The sequence below is a fragment of the Cyanistes caeruleus genome, chromosome 23 (assembly GCF_971803275.1).
Source record: "Cyanistes caeruleus chromosome 23, bCyaCae1.hap1.1, whole genome shotgun sequence".
Taxonomy (NCBI): Eukaryota; Metazoa; Chordata; class Aves; order Passeriformes; family Paridae; genus Cyanistes; species Cyanistes caeruleus.
Window position 1 is genome coordinate 5,485,840 of NC_141723.1, and position 14,690 is coordinate 5,500,529.

General features: G+C 51.3%; 1 protein-coding gene across 3 annotated transcripts in view; it reads left to right on the top strand.

The window, feature by feature from the left end:
* The window catches only part of DIXDC1 (DIX domain containing 1), a 28,274-nt gene that overhangs the window by 6,189 nt on the left and 7,395 nt on the right, over window positions 1-14,690 (top strand). For 2 of the 3 annotated variants that reach the window (XM_023941425.2, XM_023941424.2), the window contains exons 2-7: window positions 5,793-5,922; window positions 6,657-6,782; window positions 7,756-7,996; window positions 9,040-9,147; window positions 13,628-13,740; window positions 14,013-14,161. In XM_023941425.2, the coding sequence (XP_023797193.2) occupies window positions 5,793-5,922; window positions 6,657-6,782; window positions 7,756-7,996; window positions 9,040-9,147; window positions 13,628-13,740; window positions 14,013-14,161 (867 nt within the window). Of the gene's footprint in view, window positions 1-5,792; window positions 5,923-6,656; window positions 6,783-7,755; window positions 7,997-9,039; window positions 9,148-10,007; window positions 11,617-13,627; window positions 13,741-14,012; window positions 14,162-14,690 lie in introns of those variants that run through there. The other variant, XM_023941426.2, reaches the window with a different exon arrangement.

A 14,690-nucleotide genomic window follows, 5' to 3' on the forward strand; every position in this document is an offset into this window, starting at 1 on the left:
TGCAGGGCTGCCTGCCCACGAGGGGAAACCTCTCCACATCCCTGAGGTGGGCAGGAATGCTGCAGGGCTCTGTTCACCACCACTTTCATGGAATATTTCCCCTGGCTCTCAGCCGAGTGGGTAATTCCTGCATTTCCCACACCTACAACCCCTCTCCTTCACCCTTTGCCTCATCCTTTGGTGGGGTTGAGGTGCCACCCTGCCGGTGAGGTGTGAGACCTCGCCCTGGGCACTGCCCTGAGATGGATTTTGGTTTCTTTCTCTGTTTGGGGTTATTTTCTGGCAGCGTGGCCTGGCCCTGGCTCTGCTCCCCTCAGGGCAAGGTCCTGATCTGTGACCAAAAGGTCTCTGCAGTGTGAGGAGCAGAAGGAGCTGGCACTCACCCTCTCCGTGCTGCCAGGGCTATTTATAGGATTAATAGGATTCACCATGGAGAGCTGTTTTGACTTCTGGCTCCCTCATCCTGCTCAGCCCCAGTGCTCCCTGGAGCAGCGAATCCCTCCCTGAATCCCCAGGCTCTGGGGGTGCTGCTGTTTCGTCACCCCAGCGCTGTTTTTGGGGAGGCTGGCAGCATTTCACCCCTTCCCCACCCTCTGAAAGCCACGGGGAGGTGGCTGGGTCCGGGGAACCCTTTGAGCCTTTCCAGGTTGTGTGACCAGACTGGGCTGCCCTGAAACCCCTCCAAGCCTCCAGCACAGACAGAAAGCACCGCTGGAGCTCTCCACACCTGCATTCACCCCCAGATGTGCTTCAGCAGAGCATCCCTTGCTCTGTGACCAGTTTTCCCCCAAACCCTGGTGCCTGGCCAGCAGTGGGACCTCTCAGCAGGGGAAGGATGTATTTCCTGCTCTGTGGGATTAGGGCTGGAGCAGTTCAGACTCAATCCCTGCCCCGAGGGCTAAGCCAGGCTGTCCCTTGGCACGGTGTCTTTGCACAGGAGCACTCACACATCTCTGGGTTTCAAACCATTTTACCAGGAATGTGAGGATTATTTACGGGCAGGAAGAGGTAACGGGGATGCCACACTCCCAGCAAGTCATGGGCAGAGAGAATTCAAAATTCTGGCTCCTAAATGTGCCTTTAGGGCCCTTCATCCTGGGCCAGGGAGCCTCCCTGGGTGTCCCTCTCCCTCTGCAAAGTCTCTGCCTGCAGATTTTGGAGTCTTGAGGAGCTCAGGCTCCTGTCAGAGCTGCCAGGGGTTGGGCATCCTGCCGAAGGAGGAACAATGCTCCTTTTCTTCCCCAGAGCACCAGGGATGTGTCAGCACAGCGTGCTTGGACAGACCTCAGGGTTTGTTTGGGTGTAGCAAAAACATTTGACAGCTCAGAGTGAATCAACCGCTCCAAACCCCTCTTTGGAGTCTTTTGCACTCAATGCTCAGCTTTTTGCCAGTTTTTGCCTTTATTTTTTGCCTGAAATTGTGCCTGGATGAGAAAAGGGCCTCAGATACCTGCTGAGCATCATGTGAGAGGTGCTGCTGGTTTGGGATCGTACACTTGCATTATTAAGCCCTTCCACAGCACAAAATTAGTGAATTTAGGCACAGGTGGGAATTACTCATCCTGCACTGGCAGCTGGATGGTTCTGGAATGGGCCAGGGCAGTTTTTGGCTTCACAAGGAGTGAAAATCCAAGTGGCAGAAATAATTTAGGGAGTTTGGATGGAATTTGGCCTTGCTGTTTACACTTCAGCTCTTCCTGTTAATGGCTAAAGAAAGGACTGAGAAAAAGGTGGAAAAATGCAGTTAAAAGTTCCATGTCCTGCTGGAGATCTGGACACTCTGGAAGTCAACACCTGCTTTAAATTCAGAGTTTTGAGAAGGAGATCTCCTGTGGGTGCTGCTGGTCATTCTGGCATCACTTTGGTCATAACTGGGTGGTTTTCACTGTTGGATGCTTCTCCATTGAAAAACCTGAATCATCTTCAAGCATCAGTTTTGAGGGGGGGGGGGGGGGGGAATCCCCAATCTTTTGCTGTCCTTGAGAGCAGAGGGAAGCATTTTCTTTGCTTGGGAGTTTGTGCTTTCTGCTCCTACAAAATCCTTCTTGAACAACAACAAAAAATAAATCAGCAAACCGGAGGAAGGCTGGATGGAAAATTACAGTTCCCATCTAATTAAGGTAATGTCAGAAAGCTTAGAAATCATCCAGGGCCTCAACCAGCACATCCTGATGCAATTAGGCTGCTGCAGACTTTTGGTTCAGGGCTCTGGGAGGGAGGAACAGTGAATTCCTTTCATCCTGGGAGCACGAGGGCTCTTCTTGCTGACCTCGGCAGACCTGGGGCTTGGGCAGCGGCCACGACTCTGCAGCCAAGGGAAATCGGGGTAAAGAGCCTCAAAAAGGTCACTCCAGCAGGATGATTCCCTAAATCAAACAATAATGATGGATTCCAACTCATCAAAGCAGTGCACAACGGGAAATCAGTGGAAAGAGCCTCCAAAATGTCATTCCAGCGGGATGATTCTGTAAATCCAGTGATGAGGATGGATTCAAACTCATCAAATTAATGCAGAAGGAATCTAGAAGGAAACAGGGTCACAGGATCTACTGAAAGATGAGAGCAGGGCAGGCCCTCCTTGCTAAAAAAATGATTTTGTCCATTTGTTCAACACCAAAAAGTGCAATATTTTAATCTCAGAGAGCTAAAAATCAACCTCATATATCCCAACCTGTAATTTGCCCGTTGTTGGGACCTCCTGTACTCCCTAACACCCTGCTTTAAAAATCTTCTCCTGCCCTGCAGAGCCTTCCAGAGTAAGACAAAAACACCCCACAAAGCTCTGGTGGAGCACCCTGGGCTCCAGCTCCCTTCAGGTACAGCTGCTGCTCTCCCCCATGGCAAGGTACAGGTAAAAGGGGCTTTTTTTGGAACACAAAGCTGTGTTAATGTAAACAGGATTAAGCTTAGCTCCACCATAATCCTAAATAATGTGTGTTCTGTATAGTAAACCCCACACCAGGCTGGTTTTCCTCTGAAAAATTCTGGGTTTGGAAGAAGTGTTGGTGAGGAGCTGAGCCCTGAAAATTCTGAAGTTGAGCAGGATCTCAAACCAAAGTGCAGGGGAAGCAGGAACACTTGAGGTGTGTCATGTTTGCTCCCAGACCTTTTTTTTATATATATATTTTTTAGTTTTCTTGGCTAAAAGGAGCAGAGATCTGTGTGAGAGTGGGTTTTGGGATGCCTGCAGCCCCAAATGGGGATGGAACCTGTGGGTCTGGGGCATTTCCATGGGCAAATTCAGGCTCAGGAGGGTTGGGATGGGCTGGAAAGAGCTGCTGCTCCCATGGCAGGACACATCCCAGCAAATCTTTGTCCTCCCTGGGCTGGAAGTTGGTACCTGGAGTATTTTCTAGGGTGGATTGCAGGAATGAAGGAATGATGCCCATCCAAGCAGCAAATCACGTTGCTGTGATAATATTTAGGATTGTCTTGAAGCAGCTGCCTTGGGGCTTGAAACAAACTGAATCCTGAGGGAGTGAAACAAAAAATCTTTCACTTTTTTAGAGGCCTGAATCTGTGGATTTAGAGGCCCGAATCTGTGGATTTAGAGGCCCAAATGTGTGCATTTAAAGGTGTGAATCTGTGGATTTAAAGGTGTGAATCTGAGCACCGAGGCCTGGTGGCTGTGTTGAAGGTAAAAGGCTGAAGCTATGGCCCACAATGTCCTTGTTATTCCCCAGCTGATGGAGAAGCGAAGCATTTTGGAATCTCAAGCTTCAAAAAATTGCCCTTGGGGTTTCTGCTGAGCAGCTCAGGGGTTTGTCCCTTCATGCATTTCACAGCACTTTGCCATTTTTAGGTCACTAAACTTTTATTTCTGATAAATTTCCTTGGTAAATTCAGTCACGTGCTCCCCTCAGCTGCCTCCCTGGATTTTTGAGTTTTGCAGCAATCCAAGGCTCTTGCTGAAGTCACTCAGTCTGCCAGGTTTTTGGGTACAAAGTTAGGAAATGCTCTTCAGTCCAACTGTCTGCAGGAAAATCTTATGTTTAATGGAAAAAACCCAAAACCAGCCAACCAAGCCTGCTAATGAAGTGTAAGTCTGCAGAATTACAGCAGCCATGGGAATGAAACGACTTTGTCCTGGTGACATCCCAATTCCATTGCCTCAGAAGCCTCCTCTAAATACTCATTGTTTAAAATGTAACTGCTTTGGGATTTAGGAATGACTTTTTTTTTTTTACTAATAATAACAGTGTCAACCTCCTCCTGCTTTTAAGAGATAGAGACTAAAATCTTGCCAAAAATTCTTTTTTTGTGAATGCACAAGGAATGTTCTGAGAGAAGGAACAGAAAACAAACTGCTTGGTGAAAGGGTTTTTCCTTTAAGTGAGACAGAAGTGGAAGATCCACAGAGACTACTCCAAAACTGCAGATTTTCTGCAGGGGAGGGGCTGTGTCCTTGGGGAATCAGTGCCAGTTCCTAAAATGATTATAAAAAGCAGGAATTAAAGTCTTGTGGGGCTGGGCACTGCTGTCACTACAGCAGAAGAAGCTGCAGAGCCTCTCCCCAGGGCAGGCCAAGTCTGCTGCAGCAAAGATGGATCAGATCTGCCACTTGTGCTGCCTTTTTCCCCACCAGGGCAGCCCCTCAGCCCCGTCCCCTTCCAGCTCCCCAGGCTCTGCTGAGTGAGCAGAGCTGCCTCAGCACAGGTCCAGGCACCTTTCTGAACCAGCAGACCGAGCCATGTGTGATTAAAGTTGGATTTCCTATGTCAGGATAATTAAGAGCGAGGCTGTGACCAGATTGTGACTTTGATGGGCTGTAAAAGCATAAACTCTGCCTGACACTGCTGAGATCATATGGGATGGGGGCTTAAAACCTGCTGCATTGGCACAATAAAGGGAAGCTTAGTGAAAAGGGAGGTAATCCCATAAATGGATCAGATTGTTTACCCTCCATGTCCCACAGCAGCCCTGCCCATAGGGATTGCAGCTTTTCCAGCAGCCTGGAAGGGTCACAGAGAGGGGGATGGAAAGGGAAAGGTCACTGGGATCTGCTCTTTGCCTCATTTGTGCCAGATGGGTCCTCAGAGTGACCAGGAACCCGAATTCGAGTTTCCCTGGTTTCTCACACTGCCCAGGAACCCAAGTTTGAGTTTCCCTTGTCTCTCACACTGCCCAGGAACCCAAGTTTGAGTTTCCCTGGTCTCTCACACTGCCCAGGAACCCAAGTTTGAGTTTCCCTGGTCTCTCCCCCACACAGCATCCCTCCTGAGCTGCTGGACAGGCCCTGTTCCTGGCTCCCAGGGCCCAAGCCAGTTTCCCTGCACGCAGGAACAGAAACTGGGCCATGGGAAGTGCTGAGGCAGCTCCCAGGACGTGGAGGGGCTGCTCTGCTGTTCCAAATGAGTGTTACAGAGGGAGGCTCATGTCTCTTCCAGGAAACCTCCCCTGGCTGTCCTGGAATTGTTTCATGGGTGATAACTCGGGGTTCCCTGCTCCTGCACTGTGGGTTTTGTGCTTTCTTGAGATGAAGATAGTGGGGATGGGACAGAGAGTGAGCAAACTGTGGCCCCCAGAGCGAGGATCTGGCAGTGCTGGCTTGGCTCAGATGCAGATGAAATGAAAAGCTCTTTGCTCAGCTCAGGAGTCCTGTCCTTCTCCCTCCTCCCAGCCTGGCGAGGGCTGAGCTGCCCCACAGCAGGCAGGGATGTCAGCCAGGCTTTGGGATGAGACCTCTGCTGCTTGTTTTCACAGGCAGAAGACTGAGATCTGGGAAGATCAGAGGGAAAAGCGAGATCCCCACCATTCACCCTGCCGTGCAAACATTTTGTTTTCTGTTTCAGCAACAGCTGCAGGCCTATGTGGCCTGGGTGAATTCCCAGCTGAAGAAGAAGCCAGCAGTGAGGCCAGTGCAGGACCTGAGGCAGGATCTGCGGGATGGGGTCACTCTTGCCCTGCTCATTGAGATTGTAGGTCAGTGGTGCCATCTGGCCCTGTTTTTCCCCCCTCAGCTCTGGCTCTGTGTGGAGGAGCTGCCTCAGCTCTGGCATCTGCTGGGCAGATGTTGCTGGGGGTGGCAGCTCGTGGGGAGGGGGCGGCTGGGAGGGAAAACAATCATAAATCAGATCATGGATGCAATTCTATTAAAGCCCTTATGGTTGAGAGGCAGTTACAGCAGATGGGGAAACCTGGCAGGGCCACTGGGAACTCCCACAGCGCTGGCACGGAGTTAGGAGGTGTTTTTGGGAAGAGTGACCTGTTTCCCGATGTCATCCCTTCTCCCTGGGCAGGGGGACAGGGAATGGGGGTGCAGTGAGTTCCTTGTCCTTGCTGCTCCTTCCTGCTCACACTCATCCCCTGCCCCAGTGGAGCACAGGTCTCCAAACTTCTCCCAAGTGGGTCCCACGGGCTTCAGTTCTTCACCACTGAGCCCTTCCCACGGAGCTCAGTCCTCTGGGGAGAGGCAGCTCAAGTGTGGGACCCTCAGGGGGTCACAAACCCTGCCAGAATCCTGCTCCAGACCCCAAAACCTTGACCTCATCCCACCACAGCCCCAGTCCCAGTGATTCCTGGAGCTGGGCTCCCATTAAGCAGGACAAGAAGCCCCATGAAGGACCCAGACATGAGCTCAGAGCAGTCCCAGCAATCCCTCTGACACTCCCCAGCCATTCAGTTCCCCTCTGATAAAGCTTTTTTGCTTCCTTCAGCTGGTGAGAAGCTGAGTGGCATCGAGGTCAACCCCAGCAGCCAGCAGGAGATGAAGGAAAATGTGGAGAAAGTCTTACAGTTCGTGGCATCCAGAAAGATCCGCATGCACCAGACGTCAGCTAAAGGTACGTGGCCCTGGGGGGTGATTTTAGCTGTTGAAATTCTGTTTCTGTTTTTGTTTTTCTATCAAACAGGTATTTTATGAGTAAATTAATGTGTCAGTTTGTGGGGGATTTGGGGGTTTTTCCCCACTCTGGTTTAGTGAAGGTTTTGGGTTGAAAGATGGACAATGCAGAGAAATAAAAGGGAATTTTTTTCCCTGCTACTAAGCACTCAGAAGCTTAGGTAGTGCTGTAATGAGGAATACAGGCTTGGAATCTTTCCCCAAAAAGAACACATAAACCTGCTAGAGTGAAAAGAGACATGGAAAAAATATTTGTGGTTCACTGGAAGCCATGGCTTGGAAACAGAGAGGGGACACAAGGCACGATCACATGTCTGTGGCGTGGTTTAGTCAGGACTTTGAGTAGCTCTGACTAAATTGTTTTGGGAAATCTTGGTCTGGAAGAGTGGTTGATCTTTGCCATGACATCAGTGTGCTGGAAAATACTCGTGTGACATCACCAAATGTGATTAATTAACATTTGCAAACAGTTTTTGGCACAGGGTGCCACCACTGGAGAAATGCATTGCTGTTCTGTCTTTTGTGTTTTAAAAAAGGGAATTCTCTGCTGATAAAGTCAGTGGTCAGTCCTCAGGAACTGCTCTACTTCTGTGTGAGCATTCAGTAATTATGTGTTCAGTAATGAACTGCTGGAAATGGCCATAAAGGGAGGCTCAGAGCTCTGAACCCGTGCTGTGGAGGTGGTGGGTGTTTGTTGTGCCCTGCTGAGCTGAGCTGGAGCAGCTCTGCTGCCTTCAAAGATATCTCAAGGTGCAGCCCTGCTGCCTTCAGTGATCCCCCTGTGCAGCCACAGCTCTGCTGCCTTCAGTGATCCCCCTGTGCAGACACAGCTCTGCTGCCTTCAGTGATCTCCCTGTGCAGCCCCGGCTCTGCTGCCGCCTCACGCTAACCACCCAAAAATCCGCATTTTGCAGATATCGTCGAGGGGAACTTGAAATCCACCATGAGGCTGATCCTGGCTTTAGCTGCTCACTTCAAACCAGGCTCTGGCAGAGCTGGCACCCCTGGCTCGGGGGGCAAGAGCTGGGCAGCACCCCCGGGCAGCCTCCGGCCGCGCTCGGCTGCTGCCGTGGCCCAAGGGGCGGTGGCCGCGCTGGCCGATGTCCGGCAGGATGTCCAGCAGTCCGGCCGGGACGTGTTCAGGCACAGACAGAGGTGAGGGGCTCTTCCCTGCTTATGTGAGGCTGGGTTGGGTTAGGATTCAAATGGAAAGGAAAAGAAATGCATCTTTGTCTGTTTTATTCCTGGCGGGAGGGAGCCGCTGTCGTGCACGATTGGCTCAAAAGTGGCCTCGCAGAGGGGGCACTGCCCTGGCTCTGCTGCCAGCCCAGGATTTGATTCTCAGGTTTTACAGCAAAATAACAGCTGGGTCTCTCTTGATGTCCCTGGAACAGAACAGGGAGTACGGCCCAGGCAGAGGGAGCTGTGCTGCCTCCTTCTCCCCACGCTGCCCTTGGTGCTGTCTCCTTGGAGATGTTCTCATGCCAAGTGAAACACGAGCCAGGTTTTCTCCCCAGAGATCTGGGAGCTTTATTTCCAGAGCTGAGGGTGTTGTAAAAGTCCATGCTGGCTCCTCCATTGCTCATCCCACTGCTCCAGGTGGCTGCTGAGTCCTGGGGATGCTGAAAATCCACACACACACACACACACACACACACAGAGGGAATAATTCTGAAAATCCCATTTGCCCCTTGCCAAAGGTGCTGTGTGGGTGACAATAACAGTAACAGCAATGACATTTAACTGGAGCCAGGTGCTGGGGCTGTGCAGGGTTTCATTTACAGAGCTGAAGGTCATTTGCCCATTTGATACTGGCTCCAGGGAGCACCCACGAAACAGTCTGGAAATGAGGCTGAAATGGTAAATTTTGTTGAAAAATGGAATGTTAAAGGTTTCCCTTACAAAGGCCTTGGAGTCCTTCAGGAAACCCAGTCCTGGTGATGTTTCCTTGCATTCCCAGAGCTTTTGGAGTTTTCTAGCCACAGAATTAGGAAGGAGCTTAAAACAACGAGTCCTGTTTGCCTGTTTTCCCTTAACACCAAGATGGGGATCCCTGATAGGAAAATTGACATTTTTTCCAGCTGTCTCCTCTTCCTTACCTCCTTTTCCTCAGCTTTCCCCCACTTCCTTTTTGGAGACAGAAGAATTCCAGCCGCACTCAGGTGAGGCTCCCCTCGTTTTGTGATTGTCACCCCCAGGAACAGCAGCATGGATGAGGAGATTGAGAATCCCTACTGGAGCGTGCGGGCCCTGGTGCAGCAGTATGAGGGGCAGCAGAATGTGCCAGCAGAGTTCTACCCTCCCAGGTAAGGAATTTTATTGCCCAGACGTGTCCTTTGTCTGACATTCCCTAAAGTGCCTGTTCTCCTCAACAAAATCTGCTCTGATGGAAAAGGGCATCCCTGGCTGGTCTGGAGGGTGAAACCTCTGGAGGGTGAAGCAGTTTTCTGTTGTTTTCATGGGTATGGGAGAGAAAATGCAGCTAAAAAAAAGGGCTTTTGAAGAAAAATTACTCCAGTGAGTGAGCTGATCCAGCATGGAGAGCTTTGTAGTGAAGGGAAGCCGCTCCCTTTTCCCCCAGAGAACCTGGAACTACTCGGAAGAGCAAGAAGTGTGTTACTGAGCACATCGGAGCTCCCTCTGGAAATGGTTCTGCGCTCCAGTTAATCTCATCTGGAGCACATCCGAGGGCAGGGCTGCACGTGGGGAGCTGGCCTCAGAGTTTCCCATTCCTGCTGAAAGCCCCAACTCTGCTTTTCCTTGTCCTTCCCCTGCCTGGGCTGTGCCCCGAGTGCCTCCCTCCCGTTTCTGTGGGAGTGAGGAGTTCACTGGCCAAGGACAGATTGCCACTGACAGCCTCTCAGCAGGCAGAACGTTTCCCCAGCGTTTCTCAGGCCAATTTTTTATGCTCCACAGCACCAATAATTCTCTGTGTACCTGAAAATTAAAGTTGCTTTGCTCAACAGAGGAGAAAAACACAAGAGTTTGTGTTTACCCCCCAATTTTGCTGCGTACCATTGAGAGGGTGTTTATAAATAGACTTTTGGAGGAGTGTGGGGCTCCCAGCGAGGCAGTGCTGGAGCAGTGCCTCCACATGATGTCAGCAGTGTGCTTTTGAGGCCGGCCTGCCAGGGGGGATGTAAAAATCCTGCTCTTGGCAGCAGTGTTTCATGGATAATGCCACAGGACCTTGGCACTGGCTCTTGAACCGTGAGCTCAGGAGTGCCACGCTCTGCTCCCTGCTCTCATCCCTCAGCTTCAGGCAGCTGGAATATTTGATGTATTTTACCCTATCAGGTGGCTGCTGTTTCCTCTTATTTTGGTATTTTGGTGACAAACAAAAATCTCAATGTGCATCCTACGTTTTTATTATATTTTTCCCCGCAACGGCAGGAATTCTCTGCCTGCACTGCATTGCTGAGGGGGCAGAACACAGCGAGAACCTTTCCATAAGTGATCCAAACCTGGGAGCATTCCAGCTGCTGGGGGTGTCTCTGCTGACACAATTCTGCAGGATGAAAACAAGATGCTTTCCCTTTTCCTCGCGGGGAGAAATGTGCTTAGCTCAGTAAGGAGAGCTGGCTGGGAGAAACGAAATGCTTCTTTTTTTATTAGTGAGAGACGCTATTGAGTGCATGACCCACCTTCAGCTGGCTCTGGTGCTCCAGGGCAGCATCCCCGGCCCTGCAGCGGCTCCTTCCCCGCTCCCAGCTCTCCCAGCCTCGCTCACACAATTCCCAGGGATGGCAGCACCGAGGAGCGCAGGCTGCCGAAATGATTCATGGAAAAAATTGCCAAAAATCAGATGATTCCCAGGCTGCCGAGCCCCTCACCCATCCCTCTCCCTTTCCCCTCCCCTTCCAGCAGCATTCCCTCCCCCACCCCTGAGCCAGGCATCTCGGAGAAAGGCTGTGCCTGCACAGCCCGTGTGACAGCAGGAGGGAGAGGGAGCCGTGCCTGGGGCTGGGGACAGCCTGGGAAGAGCCTGCATCCCTCTGGAAGATGGGGAGAGCCTGGGAATAACCCACATCCCTCTGGAAGCTGGGGAGAGCTGCCTGGGAATAACCCACATCCCTCTGGAAGCTGGGGAGAGCTGCCTGGGAATAACCCACATCCCTCTGGAAGATGGGGAGAGCTGCCTGGGAATAACCCACATCCCCCTGGAAGCTGGGGAGAGCTGCCTGGGAATAACCCACATCCCCCTGGAAGCTGGGGAGAGCTGCCTGGGAATAACCCACATCCCTCTGGAAGCTGGGGAGAGCTGCCTGGGAATAACCCACATCCCCCCGGCAGCAGCTCCTTCCCCCGGCGGCTCCTCGGATGCTCGGCAGCACAAGGAGGGCGGGATGGGATGAGAAACACCCCCGGCAAGCCCCGAGCCTTGTGATGAAAACAAGCGGCTGTGCAGCTGACCAAAATGCAGCAGCAGGGGACAAATAACCTGCGAGGAAAAGCAGCGGGAGCCCAAGGCAGGCTGCAGAATTCCCCGGCTCCGGAATCAATCCCGTTTGCGGGGGCTGCGGATTTGCCTCTCAGCCGGCGGAGAGCCTGAGTTGGTTATTCTCTGTGTGTGTGTGTGTGTGTGTGTGTGTGTGTGTGTGCTGGTTCTGCTGGGAACCTTCTGGGCACCCTGGCTCGCAGAGATTCCTGCAGGAGTTTGACAGCAGCCGGCGGCCTCTGCGCTGAGGGAAGGAGGAATGAGCAGAGCCGGGACCCTGCGGATGCTGTGAGGCCACAGGTTCAAGTGGGATCATGGGAGGGAAGCAGGTCAAATGGTGAGCGATTGTGTCCATTGTGCTCGGGAACAGCAGGGATGGGTGTTTATTAAAATTCGGGGCATTCAGGCAGCGCTGGGGCTCCTCGCCCCGGAGCCGGGGCCCAGGGGAGGCAGGATGTGGGTTAAGGAGCCAAGCGGTGAAAGGAATAAAGTGGAGCAGTTTGCATCATAAATCTCTCTTGGAAAGCTCTCATCTGCCAGCCCTCGTTCCTGCATGCTTTAATAAGGAATTGTTCTGCACTTTTAAAGGCGTTGCATCAGTGGGTGTTTTGTACTCTGATGGTTTGGGCTGATACAGAACCTGGGCAAGCGTTTCCAGCATTAATTGGAGGATGCAGAAAGCAACCTGACCTGTGCTGCTGCTTCTGCTGCCTCCGGCTCTGCCACTGCTTGGAATGTTTGGGAGGTGGTTATGGATGCTGGGTGAACCCAGTGGCCTTTGGAAACAGGAAAACTGCCTGGGAAGGGTCTGGGGATGTGGGAATGCCCAAGGAAATGTAAAGGTGTCTGTGCTGTGGGGACATATCCCCACCTGTGGTCCCTTTTATTGGCTTTGGGCTGAGAGAAGCTCAATTGGAATGTTATTTCCAGGCTCATATCCTTGTTTTTCATCCTGCTCATGCTTTTTTGGTTCCTCTGTTTCACCAGCTTCTCTCCCATCTGTGGCTGGTGGTGTTTTTCTGGGACAGCTTTTGCAGGGATGAGAACCAGCAGTGCCTCGGGGTGAGGGCAGGTTCAGAGAATCAGCTGGGAACAGGAGGGAGGGAATTCTGAGATCTGTTCCTAGAAGGAGGTGAAATCCCTCCTGGAGCTGCTGGCCATGTCAGACCAGCTGGGCTTCCTGCTGGCATCTGTGTTGTGTGAAAGTTTCATCCTTTCTTCTGGCCCTTGTTACATAATGCAATCCCAGCACAACTGCCAAATCAAGTCATAAAACAGCATTTTAAAAAAAACAAACCCATAATTTTATGCCATTCCCCCATTCAGCAATGAGCAGGAGCAGGGGCTGGTTACAAACCTGATATTAAAAATATGTTTATTGAGGAGCTGCTGTGATGGATTTGGAATTCCTGGAGGTCAATCCTGGAGCAAAGCCAGGTGGCCAGGAGCCCTTTTAGCATCATGCACACACCTGAAAGGACAGCTACTGTCCCTGGTGGAAATTTCTATTGGACAATGATTATTCTTTCACTTTTGCATGGGGGAAGTCTGGACCACAAAAAACTGGACTCAGGTCTGTGGTTTGAATGAGGAGAGGCTCGTCCTGGCCGTGGGAGTGGGGCAGGCAGGAGCAGCAAGTCATTTCCATCTCTATTGCAGGGCTTTTCCCATTCTGTGGGAGCTGTGGGAGACGGAGCAGCAGTGCTGGGAAGATGCAGGGAGGGAGCTGCTGAAGCCTCTTATTTTTCTAAACCTATTATATTATTTCCACACTGTTTTCCTTTTTGTTCCCTGCCCTTTGTTTCTGTGTTGGGGGAGAATGAAAAATTAACTCCTGCTCACACTTGCAAGGATTAATTCCTGCGACTTTCGGGGTACATTGAATGGGTCAGTGAGCTTCAGCCACCTTTTGATGTTGTCTGGGAGATGCACTTAGGAAGAATTTCTGAGAAAAAGATTGCTTGAACCTCACAGTCAGCTGAGATGGCTCCTGTGAAAATATGTGGGCACTTCTAAGAAGTTTTAATCGAAGAACACGAGTGAGTGGAATCTGACTCTCGAATATATTGGGATTTAAAGTTGAAGTGATCCATCTGAAAGCTCTGGAGCAAGAAATGAAGCCAGGGTGGCTTTTTGTCCAGCATAAGGCTGGCAGTAAATTGCTCCTGAGTGTGCTCCTACCCTGTGTGAGAGCCTGAATTCAAAAAATTCCATGTCCAGGTTGGGTTGTTGAAGGTTTCTCTGGGATGCAGATCATTCTTATATAAAAGTGAATGTGGAAAAATGCTTGTTGAAAATTATTGCTGGTCAGCATCATCTAAAAGAGCTGTTCCTGTCTTGCTCTGCAGCCTGACTTCACCCAGCCCTGTCCACAGTGCAAAGAGTGAATCCACTGTAGCCCCCTCGGAGGAGAAGGAGAGACTTGTGATCCTCCAAACTGAAGAAACAGAGATTAAAACAGGTAAAACATCAGGACTTTTTTGTGTGATAAAAGCTGAAAAGCTCCCCAGGGACTGGAATTGTTTAATGCTGGCTCCAGGGTGTCCTTGGGGCACTGAGGGATGTTCTGCAAAGCCCACAGGTGCTTTTCCCCCTCTGTCACACACCCTGTCTCCAGTGCTGTGCTTGGAGATCTCACTGAATCCGGTGCAAAGTTATCTGGGATAAAATGTGTGGAGGAAATCTTGGTCCCTCCTGGGCTGCCAGAGCACATCCAGCTCCTCTCTCCTGCAGAAGAGGCCGATGCTCACTTCCAGCCTGAGTGGCAGGCAGGGAGCTCCGCATCCTACCTGGAGAACTCATGGGAGGAGCAGCTCCTGGAACAGCAGGACCACCTGGAAAAGGAAATGGAGGAGGCGAAAAAGATGATTTCGGGTTTGCAGGTGAGAGATTTCTCTTCCCAGAGAGCGTTCCCTCAGCTGAACCTTCATATTTGGCACATTCTCCCCACAATTCTTCATTTGTGGGACTTTTCCCTCGCTTCCCCTGCCTGCCCCTCGCTGGGTGTGTTTGGCTCTGCCTGGGGAGCAGAGCCCCTGGATCCATCTGGTGAAGGCACTGAGCTCTCTCAGGAGCATCCCTTTCTGTTTGTGCTGGGAACCACGGTGGCTTTGAATTGTAAATATTTATGTGGCAGTAAACAAAGCAGAGATTGTGTGAGGAGCACAGGCAGCTGGGCGGGCACTTTCCCCAGGGACAATGGGCAGGACACAAAAGAGTCACCAAAAAAAAAAAAATAAAAAATTCCTTGGTTGACTGGTAAAATCTCTCTGCATTTTGTGCCCACTGGGAGCAGGGATAGGAGGGACTGGCACTGCTGCCCCCTCATCCCCTGGGAGTGGGGAGAGGCAGCTGATGTGGCCAGCCAGGAAATTGGATTTGATTCATTGATTTTCCTCCTCTTACTCAATA